The sequence below is a fragment of the Gekko japonicus genome, unplaced genomic scaffold (genome assembly GCF_001447785.1).
Source record: "Gekko japonicus isolate JY-2015 unplaced genomic scaffold, Gekko_japonicus_V1.1 scaffold534, whole genome shotgun sequence".
Classification (NCBI taxonomy): Eukaryota; Metazoa; Chordata; class Lepidosauria; order Squamata; family Gekkonidae; genus Gekko; species Gekko japonicus.
Window position 1 is genome coordinate 837,931 of NW_015172021.1, and position 20,810 is coordinate 858,740.

The 20,810-nt window shown below is 46.7% G+C and overlaps 1 protein-coding gene across 1 annotated transcript in view; it reads right to left on the reverse strand.

Annotated features, from left to right (window-relative positions):
- ACACA (acetyl-CoA carboxylase alpha) overlaps positions 1-20,810 on the reverse strand; it is a 297,952-nt gene that overhangs the window by 179,726 nt on the left and 97,416 nt on the right. Inside the window, exons 24-28 of the mRNA XM_015420510.1 lie at positions 16,127-16,251; positions 11,955-12,068; positions 5,484-5,597; positions 4,453-4,542; positions 3,753-3,871 (exon numbers count right to left, since the gene is read on the reverse strand). Of these exons, the coding sequence (XP_015275996.1) occupies positions 3,753-3,871; positions 4,453-4,542; positions 5,484-5,597; positions 11,955-12,068; positions 16,127-16,251 (562 nt within the window). The remainder of the gene's footprint in view (positions 1-3,752; positions 3,872-4,452; positions 4,543-5,483; positions 5,598-11,954; positions 12,069-16,126; positions 16,252-20,810) is intronic.

A 20,810-nucleotide genomic window follows, 5' to 3' on the forward strand; every position in this document is an offset into this window, starting at 1 on the left:
CAGGCAGAAGGTTCCACATTTAATGCCCAGCATCTCCAAAAAAACCATCTCAGTTTATTAAAATACTTATATAGCCTGCCTTTCCTTTGCGGCTTGGTTTACAGATCCATATTTTAACACACACACCCCAATAACCTCCTCCTTCTACCCCAAAAATGCCTACAGCCTGCACTCCATTTAAAGCCTTAGTCAACAGAGTAACCTTGCTGCCCATATCGACACCACTAGAGATGGTGCATAGGGAAACATGGCGAGAAATGGCTCTTAAGTTGTTAATATCATCATCATCATCATCCACAAGAGAAGCCATGCTGGATCAGGCCAGTGGCCCATCCAGTCCAACACTCTGTGTCCCACAATGGCCAAAACCCAGGTGCCATCAGGAGCTCCACCAGCAGGGCCAGAATTCCAGAAGCCCTCCCACTGTGGTCCCCCAAGCACCAAGAATACAGAGCATCACTGCCCCAGTTCAGTTTATAACTGGCACCCATTCCTCAAAAGAGGACTTGGGGTGGTTCACAGCACAGCACCAAAACTTAAAACAGATAATAAAACCAATAAACACAATAAAACAGATTCCAATTAAAATTTCACCGGTCATCAGCTCTGGAACTAATCTGGACAGGCAGCTGGCTCACCCATTCTCTTGGTTAATTAAATGCTGCACAAAACACAGCAGCCTTGAATGCCCTACGGAAACTTAGCAGATCCCACAGGACATGAACCTCCTCAGAGAGCTAGTTCCAGAGGGCAGCGGCAGCCACCAAGAAAGCCCTTGCCCTAGTGGATGACAAATGGGCTGTTTACAGACAAGTAACCTGCAGTAGGCCTCGTGATGAAGACCAAAGGGGGTGAGGGGGGATCATATAGGGAGAGTTGGTCCTGAAGATACGGGGGTCCCATGCAGCTGAAGGGCTTCAAAAGGTCATAACCAGTGCCTTGAATTGGACGGCGAAACTCCTGCCTGAGAAAGAGAGCCTCCAGCAGTCAGAGCAGAAGCAGTTTCATATGTTCACAAACTCGAGATAGTAAGAACAATGTTTTTGCATAAGGACTGTGGCTCAGTGGTATAGCTCCTACTGTGCATGGAGGACTCTAATCTGAAATTCTGGGCATTGACAATGAAAATATCTTAGGTAGCAGGAGTTAGCAAAGGCAGCCTGAGACCTCAGCAAGTCATGGCCAGCTAGGGGAGACAATTCTGAGCTAAAAACAGACGGACGGGCCAACCTGGCACAAGACATGTGAGATCATGGTCGATAACTGCTCAGGCCCACTGCTGAAAGGTCATGTGCCCAACAATACAGTTCTCCAGCAGATGTTCGGTCTCTAGCTAACTCTGGCCAACTCTTTGGACTCAGGCGCTTGAAGGAGATCTATGGAAGATACGCCAGCTGGGGAATGGGGAGCCACAGAGAGAGAGAGAGAGAGAGAGAGAGAGAGAGAGAGAGAGAGAGAAGAGGACGAAAATGAAGACTGAATAGTTTGAGGCTGTTGAGGAGGGAATGCAGGATTATAAAAAATGGACCTCCAAAACAGCATGCAATTATTTGCAAATATTGTCGAGATGAAGAGAACAGATGAGACCAAATTCAATGGGCCATTTATATCATTGCAGAGAGATTTTTGGTGCAGCTGGGCTTGGAGGACTCATTCATTTCAAGCAAAACCAGATTTTGAAGGCGGTGGGGGGGGGGAGACCCATTTCACAAGATGTACTGATGGATTCTCAATGAACCGAGACTGGGCCTCATCGGCCAATCCCGTCAAACATAAAATGAGGAGGAGGATCAAATAAAAAGGCAAAGGATATCTGGAGACAAAGAAAGGAGAAAATAGCAGTTTTCCAAAAGGGGCTGGTGGGTAACCAGTTCCTTTTTTTCTGTTTGCTTTTTAAAATTCCCCCCAGATGCTCTATTATGGATCAACAGCGGCACCCAGTGGTCCAAAGGAGACACGGCCAACAAATCACATTCTCCACTGACCACGATCCCAAAGAAAAAAGATCTCAAACTCCCGCCAGCACATTGTTTCTTTCCCACACGTCTGATGGAAACATTAATTCAGAAGTACTTAACAGCCTTAGCAATATAAAGTCTACTAAAGAGCCTGTTAGAAGAGTTCGTTCAGTCTGGGCTGCTGTTCTGAGAGTGCCTCCAGGTTGGAGAGAGGCAAACTGTGAGAGCAGCGACTCATACAGAAACGGAACAGAGAGCCTCCTCTGAGGGTAGGCAGTTATGCTGCACTCACATCAAAAGTGATTGGAAAAGTCAGTCTTACTCAATGCACACGAACATACATATGGCAGAAGTGCTTGATATCCACCACCATCGCCATGCCGCCACGGCTTCAGCCTGATCTACAATATGCAGGAAAGTCTAATCCTGAGATGGTGATGTGGGACTTAGCCACTAAGGACTGCAGGTGGGAGAATTACATTTTTGAACTGCTGCCCTGTCTCTCCTTCAGGTAAAAAGGCTGGAACCATTCTTCTTACTTTGCTTCCAGGTTCAGGGGAGGGGGGGCACTGTTTTTAACTCGCAGGGAGTTTCTAATCATGCAGAGTTGCAACAGGCACCCAACCTTTATGGGTAAGTAGCTTGGGCGTACCAGGGATCAGCATTCCCTCTAAGCTGAGTTAGTGTGAGCTAGCTCACAGTTTTTTAGCCTCCGGCTCATAGATTTTTGTCTTAGCTCAGGAAGAATGGCTCCAGAGCAAACTAATTTATGCAGGAGCCAAATCGCTGGCTCACAACTTCAATGCCAGGAGCTCACAAAGGAGCATTTTTGCTCACAAGGCTCCACAGCTTAGAGGGAGCATTGTCAGGAAATACCTTTTCACTTGTCCTTCACTAACATAAGAGCACACAAGAATTTTTGTGCTAGATAATGGCCTCTTAAAAACAAAGAGGCCTCAATTACCTAACCTGATCTGACATTCTTTTCCTGATCTTCATCCTGCCTGCAAGAATATCCTCAGAAATGTTTTTCCTTTCCTCTTAGATTTATCAGTTTTTTAAAAAATTACCCTAATCCTGGGCTATTCAAAGCAGCCTGTAACACTGCAATTCAAGAGGTGATATTTCTCCTAGGAGGAAGATATAGAGAAAGAAAAAAACACCTGCATTTGATCAGGCTGCTGTTAAAAGAACAAACAAAAGCACAGATGTTCACACAGTAGACTTTTAAAAATAATCAACAGTGAGAAAGCCCATCGAAAGACGGTGAAAAAGGAAAACAAGAATGTTGGGTGAACCAGCATTTGATTTTCACTGCCATGAATGCACGTCTCTTAAGCTGTGGAGTCAGGTGCATCCCGTCAGCTACAAATCGGAGAAGACTCGAGGTTCATTTTATAAAGGAGTGATGCATGCATAGTTTCCCCACAGAAACTGCTCATCATGGACATTATACCCCACTGGAGATGTCCTGTTTGCGAATGAAGGCGGAAAAGAAGAGGACAACCTTTGCTGCAGTGTGGAGAAAATCAACCACAAATGAATACCTCCTCAAAGGGTACCACATGGAATAATTTAGAAATGGTTTTCATTGGAGGCCGCTAACATATGCACTGACCTGGATTCATCTTCCAGCTTTTGATGCAACCAGTGTACAACCACCATCCACACTTCCTGATCTTATCTGCTGTGGTTTCCCACAATGCAACAGAAAAGAGGCCTCTAAAACCTCTACTAGTTCTCTCTTTGTCTCCATCACCACCACCATCTCCCTGAAAATTGTTGCAGCGGTACCTGTTTGGGTGAGATGTAGGTAACATGAACTGGAACTCTACTACGCAGGTGCTGTCTTTCAGCTGGCGGTGCTGGACACTGTTCAGCTCATAGGCAATGTACGCCCTTCGAACATACACCTGGGGTTAAACAGCCAAAGAAAACCAACTCTGAGAAATTAATTCACTCTTAAAGAATTGCAGCACCTTGAAGGTAAAACGTCCCTGCACAGGAAAGCTAACACATCCATGTGCCACTGGATTTTGACGCAGACTTGTTTTCAAGAACACAGTCGTCTTCTCATGCATTTTGAGGTGGTACAAGGATACATACGCTGAATACCAATACCTGTGCACGTGTTCTAAAGTCTCCCTGATTCCTTTTCAATAACAATGTTGCTAGTCCTTATGGCTTGGAAACACTGAAGCACTATTTAGAGAAATATTTCAGAAGCTCTGCTGCGCACTTCCGTTTGATTTAGTAAAAGGAAACTAGTTAAGCAGCACACCTGGAAATGTGTTAGGATTCACTAGTTGGAGCAGAACCCAGTGCAAATTCCTCTTTGGATAGTTTGTAAGTGCACAGTAGACACAGCTTTTAATTAGTGCTTTAGGAAAGTGACTTGACTAGGGCGGGGGTGGGATTGCAAAAAGAAAGGCCACAGTCTAGAAGAGATAAATGCACTTTCTTTTTAAATTCTTTGGAAGAAGAGGAAGCTTACCTCCAGAGCTGCCATTCTGACCACCTGGTTACTGTGATAAAAGAAGTTCGGAAGCACGTCAAAGATAGATGTCTCTGAAAGAATAAGTTTCTAGGAGGGGGAAAGAAAGAGGCACTTTTTCAAAGAACAGAATTCCAATCTTATCTTTGCAGGATAATCTTGGGGCAGACTAACATGTGGCGCAGGTAAATCTGAAATAATTTTTTTTCTCCCATCCATGATGTTCAGTCAGTGCAATAATCCCCAAAGCTTCTATGAAGGCAAAGCACCCATCCAAAAGGGAGGCTGCCCGTTGTGCCTCTGTATAATCTCTGTTTTGACCTTGCTGCTTCCTAATCAATGTTTGTTGGCAGGAAGGGGGGGGGGTAATTGAGCTGTGTGCCTGCGTCAGATGTAATTGAGGGACCACATCTACTCCTGATGTAGACATGCCACAAGATTACTTACTGCCTGGAAGAAACTTCCCACTGCTTCTCTGAAGTAGTCATTGTTCTGGCTATGCTCTCTCCAGTCAGAAGCAGAACTCAGAATGGTGTTTCTTACAGAAACCTGATATGGGGGGGGGGAGGTCTCTTCTAAGGTCATGCAACATTTATCCTTCCAACACTCTAAAAATTGGCACTTTGTTTAGCCAGAAGAGGAAACTATGACTCAGCATGTGGTTTAAGGAATGTACTCAGTCATCAACAATTTGGCAAACACTGAGGCTCCATTCAGTCCTCACATCAAACCATGGTTAAGGAAGACTAACCATGTTTTGTCATGACATTTTGTCATGATCAGCCAGCAAATCAGAATCGGGCCCCACAGCTGGAAGTAGGTTGGCAAACCCAAATAAAAACTAGGGGTTAAAGGTGGGTCCAAATTCTGAAAAGTGGCAGAGACCTTTCTTCAGTTCACCAGCTCCACAGGGTGTTTGGGGATAAAGAGTAATAACGAATGAAAACAAACACCACCAACAAAAACGTTGTTTACTGAGAAGTGTAAGAGAAATCAGAACTTACATTCATATTCAGTCATGACACCCCTACCTGCAAGTTCTCGATGCAGAACTGGTGTCCGTACATATCAATGGCCGAAAGGAAAATGGACTCCACCTGGTTGTGCCGAAGCTCATAAGAAGGCAAGTGGGATGCGATGAGGACCTAGGAAGAGGGGGAAGGGCACAGCGGTTATGGCAGGTATTGTGTTTCCATCTCCCAGGAAAAGAGGTTGCAACTGGAACACAGAGTTCAAATCCCAGCACGGCTACGAACTTACTGAGAAGCCAGAGATTGTTTCTGTACCTCAACTTCCCAAACTGTGGAACAAGGGACAAATTACAGGCAAAAGGGACTGTCTTGGTAGTGAATGAGCTTTAATGAATAGCAATTAATGAATGGCACTAAGCATTTGTTTAGTCTTTTTTTCACTGTGTGTTCATCGTACACCTTTGTTATCCTTACAGCAAACCTATGGATCTCCATGTTCAGAGGCCATGTACCTCTGAATACCAGCTGTCGGGGAGAGGAGAGACAGCGGGCAGATCTATTGCCTTCATGCCCTTGTGCCTTCCAGAAACTAGGGGATGCCCACCTTTGGAACCAGTATAATGGGCTACTTGAGATCCCCTGTCTGACTCAGAAAGGCTATTTTCATGACCATAACCAAAACAAGTTCAAGAAATAAAAACAAGTGTGTGTTTAAAATTGCAGCCCCCCCCCCAGCTAAAATGTGCCCTCACCGATTCAACATCTAACAGGAATTAACCTCCTACTTTTCTCAGTGGGGATTACTCCCAAGAACCGTGCTGAGGATGACGGCCTTAAGGACCTAACTCAAAGAGACGTCAGGAGAGCCACAATCTGATCCGTAAAACAGTAGTCAAGGGCCATGCAGAGGGGAGGGGGGATTAACTCTTCCACCCACACAGTTCCAGAGAGCCAGTTTGGTGTAGTGGTTAGGAGCGTGGACTTTAATCTGGGAGAACCGGGGTTGATTCCCCACTCCTCCACTTGCAGCTGCTGGATGACCTTGGGCAAGCCATAGTTCTGTCAGAGCTGAGCAGTTTCTGTCAGAGCAGTCTCAGCCTCACCTGCCTCACAGGGCATCTGTTGTGGGGAGGGGAAGGGAAAGAAGTTTGTGAGCCCCTCTGAGACTCTGAGTGAAGGGCGAGGTATAAATCCAATCTCCTCTTCCTCCTCTTCTTCTTCTTCCACTAATCAAAACTTAATATGCTCCTTAAAAATACTGTTGCAAACTTCAAAAGCTGGGGGGTGGAGCGGAGACAGGCACTTCTCCCCGGGGGCTAATATCAAAGATTGGGCAGACCATTTTCAATTGGCAAAACCATGTAGGGAGACAGGAGAGCTTAACCCCCACCCCCTTCTCCCTGCAGTCCTAGGGTTGCCAGCCTCCAGGTGGGGCCTGGGATCTCTCAGAATTACAGCAGGTCTCCAGATCAGTTCCCCTGGAGGAAATGGCAGCTCCAGAGGGCAAACTCCATGGTGTAGCACAGATTCTAGGGTCCTACTATATACTTACATAATGTAAACAGTATGCAAGTTGATTACTCCCTTTGATGGGAGAGACACACAACCAGACACATTGGATATTTTTTACCAGAACAATCGGGAGAGCATGTGTAGTTACCATGAGAGCTTATCCATGGCCGGCTGTGTAAACATGAGAAAGCAACACCTGGCTCTAAAGAAAATCTTTTTTCATATATTTATTTCTGGCTGTGTGTTGTTTTACGATAGTAATACTGACCACTGAGGAAGGCCCTAAGGGGCCAAAATGCATATGGTCTACTGATCATAAGATATACCCATCAACTGTATATGTAAAACTATCAGCTCTGTGTGTAAAAAGGTTTAAGAGTCTTATAGTTGGATCACCATAATAAATATTTGTATTTTTGAATTTTATCTTTTACTAATTTTTTGTATTTTATCTTTTACTGATGTGAACACCATAATAAATATTTGAACTTTTGTAATAACTTATTTTGTTAGCTTGACAGAGAGCAAATTCCATGGTGTAGCACAGATTCTAGGTGAAAGTCCCTCCCCAAACTCCCCTCTCTGCAGGCACTGCCCCCAAATCCCCAGGAATTTCCTAGGCCAGAGTTGGCAACCCTATGTGGCCCCTCCATCCAAGTTACAGCCCCACAGAACTCCTGTTCTTAAAAGGCTGGAGAGATCTAATCACGCATCTCCCGGTGCCCCATCTCTTTGGACCAACTGCGGCCTGCAACTCTGATGACTCAGAGGAAGGGCTTCTGAACTCAGGGCAGAGCTGAGGCCGAAAAAACTCTCATTTCAAGAAGTGAAGCCCTGGAGGGGGACCCGGGCCCAGCTTCGAGAGCCGCAAACCAGCAAGAAGAGGGAAAGGAACGCCACCACGATGCCCAACAGCAGTACAATAAAGACCTCCGCGAGATCGGCAGCATCCCCAGTGTGCCGCTGAGAGGTTCAGTAACTCTGAGTAGTTCAAGGGCAGGGATTGCAATTCGGCAGAAGACAGAAAAGGTCACCGAGCGGCTTCAAACGCCTGCTCATTTTCAATGCTCATGCACTGGAATTAAGGGGGGGACCAGGCAGAGATTTCTAAACCCCCCCCCTTTAAGCTAGCCTCCCTGCTGCAAGACTTTTAGAATGGAAATCAGGATAGCGCAGAGAGGAAACAAGCTTCCAGGGGGGTAGAATTATTGAGAGACAATTAGATCCTTCTCGGTCTTTCCCCCCACTATTTTAATTATATAGAGAAGCCACTCGCTGCCGAGATGGGCTTAAAAAAAGCTCTCCAGGTGTACATCTGGTATTTAAATTGGAATCTAAGATGGGTAACCTTCGGAAAAAAGGGACACCTATCAAGATTTTTTTTTCTGATTTCATTTCTAAAGAAGAAACTAATTTTCAGCTGCCCCCAGGGAGCCGCTCAGATGCCGCTACCTTCCCTTTACAAGCCACATTTCCTTTCCCTTGTGAATTCCAGGCAATGTACCCTGCTTTGTTCCAAGGATCCCAGTCTTAACGTATTTCGGTTGGTGACTTGCTTATTTGGGTGCTGACCAACACCTAGTGAACAGGGCATTGCCCTGCAGGGATGATCGGGCAACTTACTTTACCTACACGGCCATCCAAATGGTGTATCCCAAAGAGGAACAGGAAGTGAGCACTGTGTTCCTCTGGCTTTTTCCCTCGCCTCCTATCCATAGATTCTGAATGTCCTTAAGCTGCGTTATGGCACCCATGCTATTGTTCACAGCGGCCCATAAATCATTCAAGCAAATGAAGGACTATAAATTCTCTGTGGTATCAATCTTCCCACCAGTTAAAAGACACAATCCTGTGATCTGTGAGCCTCCAGAAGTAAGAGCAGTGGTGTCCAGAAACAGAGCCTTCTTGGTGCTAGCACCTCCCCATGAAGAAAGCCATTCACGCAGCACCTAATCCTTTACATTTAGGCACGAGATGAAAAACCTTGTTTTATTTGCCCAGGACTACTGTGAATGCTGTTATAATGAGATAACTTTCACCAAAAATGTTTTATATTAAACCTGTTTGGATGGGTTTTCTAATACTCCTAACTGAAATTATTTATTTTATCTTTTGCTGCTGTTTTGTTAATGTTGGGTATTAATAATTTTCGCTGTATCTTGCTGTTAGCGACTCTGGACACAGTGTATGGGGAATGAAGCTAACAGGTACCCTTCCATTAAATCAGTTCTACGAAGACTGGGAACAGGATGGGAATGAGGAACTAAGGCATACCCTCCTGAAGAAGAATGGAGGAAAGAGCTGAGCGGCATAGAACATGGCTCTTATGCCACATCCACGTGACATGCCTCCCAATAAATGCACCAAGTCTGAGGAAGAAACGAACAATTTGTATCTCCCAGCATAGCTCCAACCACCAACAAAATGGTTCCTCTTGACCTCACCTGGTTACGACCACTTCCAGGTCAGGCGTGAATCTTTCCCTGGGGAACTGTGAGAGTCTTTACTTCTCTCCCGTTCTCTCCCGTCTGTTCTTCTACCTGCCTCACATATCCTCTGATCGTCCTGCCTGATCTCGATTGGTCTTACCCCTCTCATGTCTGACGGTCTGCATTTCTGCTTTCCTTTTTGGGCCCCTTTCTCAGTTTGGACCCCTGGCCTCTGGTGCTACAACCAGGTGGCTCTGCAGCTTAAGTGCAAAAGCCTACGGACCCAGTGATGACATTGGCGCTGAAGCAACATCACAGCCTACAATGCTGCGCTGGTAGCAACACTGGAACTGGACTCAATTTACTTTTTTTGTTGTTCTGAAGACCACAGGCCAAGGATCGAGGAGGGATGTATGCCAGCCTGCGAAAGAGGCCTACAGGGGGCACTCCCGCCCTCGTAAGGGTGCTGCCAAAGTGAGCTCGCTGGTCTAAGGCTCATCCCATCACTCTTGCTTACAGAAGCCACCATGCCACGGCTCCTCCTCACTGCCCAGCTGAGATGGGGAATCTGGGAACCATTCCTGCCTCCTCTTCCCTCCCCCAATACTGGATTTGCTATGAAGAAGAAGGAGAAGCCATGGCAACCCTCCCCTAACCTCTCCCCTCTGGAGTCTTCGGATTTACAAGATTATGCATGGGAAAGAGCAGGTAGAGAAAGAGGTACTTTTCTCCCTTTCGCACAATACAAGAACTTGTGGGCACTCAACGAAACTGCTGAGCAGTCAGGTTAGAACGGATAAAAGGAAGTACTTCTTCACCCAAAGAGTGATTGACACACAGAATTCACTGCCACAGGCGGTGGTGGCGGCTACAAGCAAGGACGGCTTTAAGAGGGAATTGGATAAGCATATGGCGCAGAGGTCCATCAGTGGCTATTAGCCACAAGGTATAGAGAGGAACTCTCGGTCTGGGGCAAGTGATGCTCTGTATTCTTGGTGCTTGTGGGGGGGGGGGGTCAACAGTGGGAGGGCTTCTGGTGTCCTGGCCCCACTGGTGGACCTCCTGATGGCACCTGGTATTTTTGGCCACTGTGTGACAGAGTGTTGGACTGGATGGGCAAATGGCCTGATCCAACATTGGCTTCTCTTACGTTCTTAATAAAGAAGCACTTCCTTTTGTCTGTCCTGAATCTACCATCCATCAACTTTACTGGGTGCCCACAAGTTCCTGCACTATGGGAGGGGAAGAAAAATTATGCTCTACCCACTTTCCCCAAATCTAGCCTAATTTTATAAACCTCTATCATGCCCTCCTGCTCCGGTCTTTTCTCAGTTCAGGTCAATTTTTATTGCAAAGGGCCAATGGCCATTAGAAAATAATATACAATAAAATACAGTACGGTAAAATTAGATTAAGACACTATGAAAATTACATTTTAAAACTTTCGTAAGGAAAGGGAAAACTCCCATAAATGTCTGTTGAATAGTTAAATTCTTAAGTGGACTATGCTGACACTAGCTTAGCTTGAATTTTCTTTGCTGCTAAAGCAAAAACGACCTCCTTTTCTCTCAACCAAAAAACTCCACACCACTTAACTCATCCCCATAAGGAAAGAGCCTCCAACCTCACAGCCCTGTTGTAAGTACTGCAGCAAGGTAACATTTCAGTAGTGGTCTAAATACTTGAAAGCACATCCTGAAAATCACTGTGACTATTTCCCTCAGAATACGTTCAACTGGACTGAACAACTGCGGCCTTCTCCCATCACCGAGCATCTCCAAAAGAAAAAAATAAATAAAAGCCCAGTATATCAAAACTTAGCATCATTAAAACTATGAACCTGCACACCCAAAAAATGATAACTTTTTTTGCTTTCTTAATTTCACAGCATGGATCGCAAGTGATGTACGTGTGGTGTGGTGTGATTTGAGCGAGCATAGTGCAGTGGTTAGCCTGTAAGAACAGGATGTGGCTTAAATCACCACTCTGCCCTGGAAGCTTGATGGGTGACCTTGGGCCAGTCAGACCCTCTCAGCCTAGCCGACCACACAGGGTTGTTGTGAGGATAAAACGGAAGAGTGGAGAATGATATACACTGTTTTGGGTCCCCATTGGGAAGACAGAAAAGAAGTAAGGTTTTTCTCACTTTTGATCCTACTAACTGGTATAAGTTTTTGGAGGGTCCTGTTCAAGAGGCTTTGGGGGCAAAAAATCCCAAGAAGGCCACAAGAACAAAACAAAGGGGGTGCCACGGGTGGCCTTTCAGAGATCCCAGAGATTTATACACAGTGTGCTCAGCTTGCCTCATGAGGCAGCTTCCAAACATCAAATTCAGGACAGCTCCAATGCAACAATAAAATAAATGACAAGGGGGAAAAATCTAAAACAGAGTATGGAAAAAACAGAAACACTTCAAACAATAATTGGGGTCAATGAAAGCTCACTGACACGTCAGGGACACCAATGAGGGGGGTTGTGGAATATCCCACAAACACCCTTAAAAAACCACCCAAAAGCCCATGGAGTCAGAAGAGTCATACGAGACCGTCTGCCCTGTCACCTCTGGGAGAGTGGAAAGAACGGCCCTTACCTGGCGGGCTCGCAGTGCCACCTTGGCGTTGGTGGTCTTACTGAGCTGGGTTAGCTCTGTCAGAATATTGATCAGCTCATCCGTCAGGGTTGGATCTCTCCCACACAGCTGATCCTGGAGAAAATAATCAGAAAAAGAGGCTTGCAGATGTTTGTCCTGAGCAGTGCAGAGAGAACAAGGGAGGCGATCTCCAATCTCCGTCTTGCTCTCGAGACATGAAACATACCAAGCCACCCACTGAATCCAAGAGTCAACAAGCCCAACAAAAGGAAGGTGGCCTCCAAACCTGTCACGACTGACCTATGGAACAGGGGAAGGGGCTGTGTCTCGGGGCAGAGCTCCTGCTTGTCACGCAGGAGATTGCAAGTTGAGTCCCTGGCTTCTCCACTCGAAGGATCTCAAACAGGAGATCTTGGGAAAGGTCTGGCAAGTGGCTGCCGATCAGAGTAGACAATACTGAACTGGACGGGCTGGCACAGGACGGTAGTTTCAGAGGGTTTCTTTCGTGTTAACATTTAGAAAGGGCAGAAGGTCCCAGGCGTCTCCACATTAGGAATTAGGAACACCCTTCTTCCTGCTCAAGACCACCACTGGAGGGCCACTGCCTGCCCAAGTTCACTGCACTGAGTAGATGGACGAACGGTGTGACGCAGGATAAGGCAAGCTTCAAACATCTGAGTGTACGAGAGACTTGGAGGCCAGTGAGGCTGGGGGGGGGGCCAGCAGGAGGCCCATCAGAAAGTTATCTGGCCCCGCCACTGAATATACCATCAGCATCAATAACAATGGCAGGAGCCCGATTTCTGAGAAAGGGAGAAACAGGGAAGTCTTTGGAGAACAAGTTGTTGACTTGCAGGTGTCTCTTTGTGTCTGCCTACCTCAAGATTTAAGTTCCTCTGCCAAGCACCGTTACAAAAATGCAGCGGCGGTTACCAGCTTCAATCACTTCAAAAGGAAACTATTTTTTTTGTTGTTGGAGAACATTCTAGCAATAACCCTCAGCCTCCGTGGCTGAAAGGAACCTCCATGTTTAGGGGTGGTTGCTGAGAGGCAAAGAAGGGCTCTGCCTTGGGGCTTCCCATTCATCAGACAGCCAGCCTGGGGGCAGGGATTAGGGAGACCCACGGTCACATCCTCACCCCGCCTCACAGCTCACTAGTGGCCAGGCACTCTCGCTCGCTCTACCCCGCCTGACAGAGCTGTTGTGAGGAGAAGAGACCACGTTAGCTGCCCTGGAGGGAAAATAAATAAATAAACCTGGCTGGCCACTTTTGGCAGGAGCCTGCTGAGCCGGCCAGACCTCCGGGTCTGATCCAGCGGGGCTCTTTCAGTGGGGCCTTGTGTCAGGGATTTCCACAGAGCCAGTCAATTCCTTCTCACTTTTCAAACCCCTCACAACTGGCACAGGTGAACAACAGCCGGGGGGGGGGGAAGGTTGGGGAGAAGAACGGTTGGGGAAGGGAGAAGAAAAGAAGTTTAAAGCCCCTTCCTCACAGGAAGAAATCATCAAACAACAAGAGAAAAAACAAAGCGGCGCCGTGGCGTTCCATTGGCTCCGGCCTGCCCTGATTGGCAAAGGCGGCGCGCGGCGCCTCAGACGGGTTCTTTGACAAGGCCTAACGCCTCTCTGGCACCCCCATGTAATTACACACTTGAGTGACTGGACTCTGAAGAAAATTGAAGGCCTGAGCTGCAAACAGCTGCCATTTTCTCTCTCCATCATGCCGGCATGATTACTTGAGAAATGAACAGCCTCGGCTCAAAGCTACTCCAGAATTCTCAGAGGAAATATGGCTCCGTGTTCAAATAATGAGATTCTTAAGGCAAGCGTTACTTACAATCACACCGCAAAAAAAGAAAGGGGTGGGGTGGGAGAGAGAGAGAAAAGTAGGGGGAGGGGGGCACGGAGGAAAGGGAGAGAGAAAGGCAGGTACTTATATATCTTACAAATTAGTATTTAAGAAACCCGACCACCGTTTGGGTAGATGCTGCCGTCAGCTGCTCTTCAAGGAGGGATTTCCTCCTCTCGCTTTTTCAGTTTGGCAAGTCAATTGCTAGTGACAGGAACCCACAAACTCTTTAGCAAAAAAAAGGGGGGGGAGGTTTGTGGTTTGGGAGGCAGAACTCAATTAATTAGCATCTTTGAAAGCGCAAGACAGACTATGATTGATGCCGTCAATCGCAGCGTTAAATCTCCCACGTGCCCCATAAAATGTGTTTGGCTCAGCTGCAGCACTGTTCTAAAATTGTCAAATTCCTCCCTCATACACTTAGGAAGCAGAAAAGTGAGGTACATCACCATTGCTTCGTTCAGCCTTTCAGGGGGAAAGGGAGGAAATCAGTGCTCGGTCTCAGATCAATTTAGGACAAGCCAACACAAACTCATCTTTAAGTTGAGAATTCTTAGATAATGATAGAAAGGCTACTACCTCCAGGCTGTGTATCAAGTTTTGCAGATGCTGATTTATACTGCTTTAAGGCTAAGCAGAACACCTTATATATGCAGCTTTGGCATTTGAGCTTATTTCTTTCGGGGGGTGTCCTTTAGCTGAAAGAACACTTTCTTGCACACACACACAATTTTATATATATAAAGAGAGGCTTGCTCTGTTTCTCCTCCAGTTTGAAAGACTAATAGGGAAAGAAAACACCTACTATTGGAACTGCTGCTAAGCGGCTTTTGGTTTCCAAACTCCAGGTGAAGTTTATTTGTCTTTCTTTAGACCATTTCTAATCCTACATTTTACTAATGTTGGTATTCAAGGCTGTTTGCATTAAAACACAACTAGCATTAATTTTAACAGCCCCCCCCCCCTGAAAAAAGCAGGCTGCAATAAGCTCAAGCTGTTTCACTTCATCATTACTGCCCTGCTAGAGAATGGGGGGGACGGGAGAGACGGGATGTTGGAGCTGGCAGAAGTCTTCACCTTCAGATGCTGCCCCAGCTGCTGTCTCCATAGGGCTGTAGTGAGACTGGTGGATACAAAACATGACCAACCATATATATGGATCTTTGTTCAGAGAGTCATCCAACCAGAACAAGCCCAGAAATCCAGGACCAGCCATCTAGCAGGGGGACTCTTGCAGATCGACCTATACAATTTAGACCACAGGGTGGTTTCTATCACAGTGCTCCCTCTACAGCAAGTGAATCAAGCTCCTGTCGGCAGTGGACCCCCACCTCCACTGAGAGGTCTGGCAATCCTGCACACTGTGGACAGCTGCGTTCTTAGAGGCTTCCAGTATCAGCCAAAGTGAATCAAGTGTGACAGTGAACTTGGGTCGGAATTGGCTACTGTACATTCCATTTCAACTCCCGTGTGGAAAATTCAGTGTCCAAATCCTAGGCTTGGTTTCACTATCCGCAGTTAGGAAGGTTTTTTTTTCCATCTAAGTCAAATGATAATGTCATAGATGCTTCTTACTGATACACAGCAGTACGCGTCGGTCATCGGCTTCCAAGTCCAACTTCAAACTGTCACGGCAGCTATTATTTTGCTCAGGGCCATAAACTGGAAAGGAATCTCTTCCGCAATTTCTCTGACATGCCTTTTCAAGGCGTCTAACAGTGTAAGGAATCAGTGAACTATAGCACGCCAATCCAAATATTTTGGAAGGAGTTGGAGCTCACAGTGACATGGGTCCATGCGTTGCTTGGGGGTCTCCAGTTGAAAGGCAAGAGGTGGGGAAGACCTCTCTTCCTGAGACGTTGAAGAGACACTTAAGGCAGAGATGGTGTACCTGCAGTCAGTGTTCCCTCTAAGCTGAGTTAGTGTGAGCTAGCTCAGAGTTTTTTAGCCTCCAGCTCACACATTTTTGTCTTAGCTCAGGAAGGATGTCTCCAGAGCCAACTAATCTATACAGTAGCCAAATTGCTCACTGACAACTTTAATGCCAGTAGCTCACAAAGGAGAATTTTTGCTCACAAGACTCCACAGCTTAGAGGGAGCATTGCCTGTGGTATAAAGGCACCCTCAAATATTCAACAGATCCTCCACACCCCAGCTCTGGTCAAAGAAAAATACTATGTGTAAAACAGTTGAGGAACTTTCTTAACAACAATCGGCCAGATCAGATGACAGTGTCCTAACTCCTCCAAATGACTTCACTTATATATAACAGGGGTAAGAATGAACAAAACCCACGAGACGGCTCTCAAGAGCTCGACGTACAATGAGCATGGTCACGAGAAGGTTCTTCTTGGTGACTTGAGCGTGAGAGAAGATGTAGTTGAGGACAGCATTCATGTCGCTCTTGTTCTCTTCCCGAAGGGCGAAGACACACTTATCATAGTGACCTACAGGCAAAACATAAAGCATTAAGAATATATTGGCCCCCAAAGATACTGCAAATAAAGCATATACAGGAAAGAATGACTACGTCTCGCCAAGGGGAACCATGACTTTGGGACTACTTGTGACGCTAGCCACAGTTCTGATCGGCTGCCATTTTTTGATACATTTTAGGATTCTACCTTGCTGGATTGTTTTTCATACTGCATTCCTAGAGCTCTCTCTGCAGCTTTTTTAGGAGTTTCTACATGAGACAATCCATAATAACTTCCTTGAGAGACCGATGGTCCAGTAGAAGAAGAGGAGATTGGATTTATACCCCACCTTTCACTACCCGAAGGAGTCTCAGAGTGGCTTACAATCCCTTTCCCGTCCCCTGCCCACAACAGATACACTGTGAGGGAGGTGGGGCTGAGAGAGCTCTCTCGAGAACAGCTCTTAAAGACCATGTGAGTGACCCAAGGTCACACCAGCAGCTGACAACTGAGACCATCTGCTGAGGCTCTTTGCCAGAGGTCAGGTGGGTGGTTACTACAGGAGAAGACATTTTAAGTGGTGGCACCTCCAAGGAATACCAGGGTCATGATGCAGAGGCAGGCAATGGCAAACCACCTGATCATCTCTTGCCTTGAAAACCCTGCAGGGTCACCATAATTCATCTGTGACTTGATGGCGGGGGGGGGGGAGTTGTTTCTTGCATACACCACAAGCTGCCCTATACTGAATGAGACCCGTCTTGTCTGGCAGCAGCTCTCCGGGATGTTTCCCCCATACCTGACAGGGACTTTCTGCATGCGAAGAGCTAGGTCTACTACTGACAGCCAGTGTGGTGAAGTGGTTAAGAGTATCTGAGAGACCCAGGTTCAAATCCCCAGTTGTGCCATGGAAACTCACTGGATGTCCTTGAGCCAGTCATACTCTCTCAGCCTAACCTACCTCACAGGGTTGCTGTGAGAATAAAATGGAGAAGAAGGATGTAAGCCTCTCTGGATCCCCATTAGGGGAGGAAAGGGGGAGTATAAATGAATTAAATAAACAAATAGCCATTGGCATCTTTTGAGAGTGAGGTCATCCCCAGTTCTGCTATTGCAGACCCTTTAACCTGTGATACCAGCCAGACAAACCCAGGACCTTCTGCCTGCAAGTAAGTGCTCTCCCGGTGAGTCACAGCCCATCCCCTACATAAATTGACATATTATTACTACTTTATTTACATTGCTCACCAAGACTCAAGTAGGATTACAGGATATTTAAAAATGCAATCAAACAGCATACAACTACCAGTGAACAATGTAATAGGACTAGGATTACGGAATTAGAGAACAATGTGGACAGGTATAAACAATATCAAAAGTTAAGGACAATGCAGTAAAAGCAGCCAATACCTACAATAATCCTGTTCCAGAGACGCCAGCAACCCAACCGGGGGGGGGGGGGTGGTTTTTGGCTGCAAACATGCAAAGCAGGTATTTAACCACTGAGGCACAGCCCCTGGATCTATTTTATTGTTCAACGCTTCCACAGGTGTTAATGAAAATGCGAGATATGAATTAATTCAATGGTTACATAACCATCTTTCCTCATCAGCAGGCGCAGGGAAGAGATGAGCCTTTTACTGGGAACGCACTCAGTTCTCATGTAAAGAGAAAACCAAGGAGACCTACCTGGGGCCCCTTGTAAATTGACAGCGCCCCCTAAAACATGTCCCGGTACCTCCCACAACACACGGGCTCCTCAGAATGCAAACCCTTGAGGAGAGAGAGATTGGGGAGGGGGGAGTCTGAAAATGACCCTTCTACCTCCTTAGCCAGGCTTAATGCTGAAGTACAGGATGCCTACCTGTCGAGGCCCCTAAGCAGTGCCAAAATGCAAGGCTTTTCCATTACAAGGTCATCTGCCGCACTGATCTGGAGTGGAAATTAATCTCCCAATTCTCAAAAAAGGGGATCACAAGGTGGAGAGAAGGAGGCAGCGTTTTCTGCACGAATTTAGAATTTCAGACCTAGCAGTGCATTTCTGCCATCCAGTGGCCAAAAACAGCACTGGATGATTCAAAATGGATGGGTGGGGGGGATAAAATTCCAGGATGAATCATTTATTTATAGATTCAGGTGGGTCATCGTGTTGGTCGGAAGTAATAGAACAAAGATTGAGTCCGGCAGCACCCTTAAAACCAACGAAGTTTAATTCTGGGTATAAGCTTTCGTGTGCATCATGTAACAGGCACCCGCAATGACAAAAGAGAACAATTCAGATAATCCAGCAAATTCAGGTACCGACTTGAACTCATGGGCCTTCTAGCAATGCTCCCTCTAAGGTGTGGAGTCTTGTGAGCAAAAATTCTACTTTGTGAGCGGTGAGCAAGCCACTTGGCTACTGCATAAATTAGTTAGCTCTGGAGCCATCCTTCCTGAGCTAAGACAAAAATGTGTGAGACATCTCACACTGGCTCATCTTAGAGGGAACACCGCCTTCTAGTGATGTGGACAATTACCCCTCTTGTTTGATTCTGTTAAAATTTACTTCCCTAAAAAGCAAGCATACTGGAGACACTGGGGCAGAACTTCTCACAGACGTCCCAGAATAGTGGGGGGAAAGTGAGAAGTGTGTGTTCTAAACCAAACTAACAATGTACTTTGCAGAAGTTATCACAAATATTTATTTATTTACTTTATTTATAGTCCACTTTTCTCACTGATGACTCAAGGCGGATTACGCAGTTATAAACCAACATTAGCAATTTACTGAATCTGCCATTTCTGGTCAGGACGGACACCAAAATGGAAATAAATCTATGATAGTGCAGGCTGCCATCTGGTGGTCATATTTCTTATTTCATCACTTGAACTTGGGGCACCCAATGAAATGGATGGGCAGCATATTCAGGGTGGACAAAAGGAAGTACTTCTCTACTTAATGAGTAACTGAATGGTGACATTTGCTTGCTGGTAGATGTAGTGATGGTCATCAGCGCAGAAGGTTTTAAAAGAGGATTAGTCAGATCCGTGGCTTACCATTTGCCCACTTATGTTGGGCGACTCCCAGGTATGTCTGCCAGTCGCCTGCCGATGCTCAACTGGGCATGGGCAGAAACAGGCCAGCCAAATGAGGATGGGAATCGTCATTCCCATGTGATGACACAACTTCCAGTGCAACCCAGAAGTACCAGTGTTGCACCACAGGCAACACTCTAGGAATTGGCACAAAACTCTACTGAAACCATAGAGTTTTGGGGTGAGTGCTAGAGCACCACCCTAGCACAACACCATCACTTCCAGGTCATGCCAGAAATCACTTCACCATGTGGGGATGAAGATCGCAGCCTCGCCTTGCTAAGTTGCCGTCTCCCCCATCTCCTGCCAGTTGCCATTCCTGGCAAGCCTAATGGAGGATAGATCCATCAGTGGCTACTCGCCACAGTAAAACAGAGTTGCACTTACCTGTAACTGCTTTTCAGCGATATCTTCTGTGCAGAGACACATTGGGACTGCGTTTGTACAGGCTAGCCATGAACATTTTTTTTCGTAGTTCAATACCAAATTCCCAAAGGGGGTGCATCGCCCTGGCGGAGCCAGTCCATGTGCGGGCCTTCCCACTGCATGTGTCACAAGCTCCAGGGCAGGCGCCCCATCCCCTCAGTTCCCCTAAGCCACCACAAGCATCACCCCAAGTCTATGAAGAACCTGTGAGAGCTCACAGCGGGGTAGGAGGGAGGGAAGGTATGTCTACACAGAAGACATTGATGAACAACAATTACAGGTAAATGCAACTCTGTTTTCATCTTCCGACTTCTACTGCAGCCCCACACTGGGACCATTAGTGAGCTTACCTACAAATGGCAGTGAGGTGAGACTCTCACTGGAACAGGGACTGAAGGATGCCCACATTTGCATAATGTCTAATGAAAGTTATCTTCTGCTGCCCAGGTAGCCACTTTTACATATAACTGCAAGAGGGACCCTGCAGAGAAAGGCTGCTGACGCTCCCTGTGCCCTGGTGGAGTGCCCCATCACATCACGGGGGCAGTGGTGTCCTGAAGCCCTGTAAGAGGGATGAATGGCCGCCACCACCCACCTAGAGGTGGATTGGGATGAAGCGTCCCTACCCTTCTTTGGACCCTAGCAACAAACAAACAAACAAAGCTTCACCCTTCCTACAAAGTCTGGTTCTTTTAAGGTAGTAGAGGAGAGCTCTCCTCACGTCAAAGGTGTGAAGAGATGATTCTGCTTCAGAGCTGGGAGAAGGGAAAAAATACCGGCAGGACAGTCTCCTGCGCCAAATGAAACTTGGAAACTACCTTGGGGAGGGAGTGTAAGCTGGGGCATGGAGCCACCCGTTCATCAAAAACCGGAAAGAAAGGTGGGTCAGTCTTGAGAGCAGCCAGCTCAATACCCCTCCTGGCAGACATCACTGCCGCCAAAAAGACAACCTTCCTGGAGGACAAACAGGAAGCCAGGGATTCAAAGGGGGGCTTCATGAGGGCTGCCAACCCCAGGGGAGGTGACCACTGTGGAACAACGCAAGGAGCAGGAGGGGAAAACGGTAGAGAGTCCCTTAAGAAAAC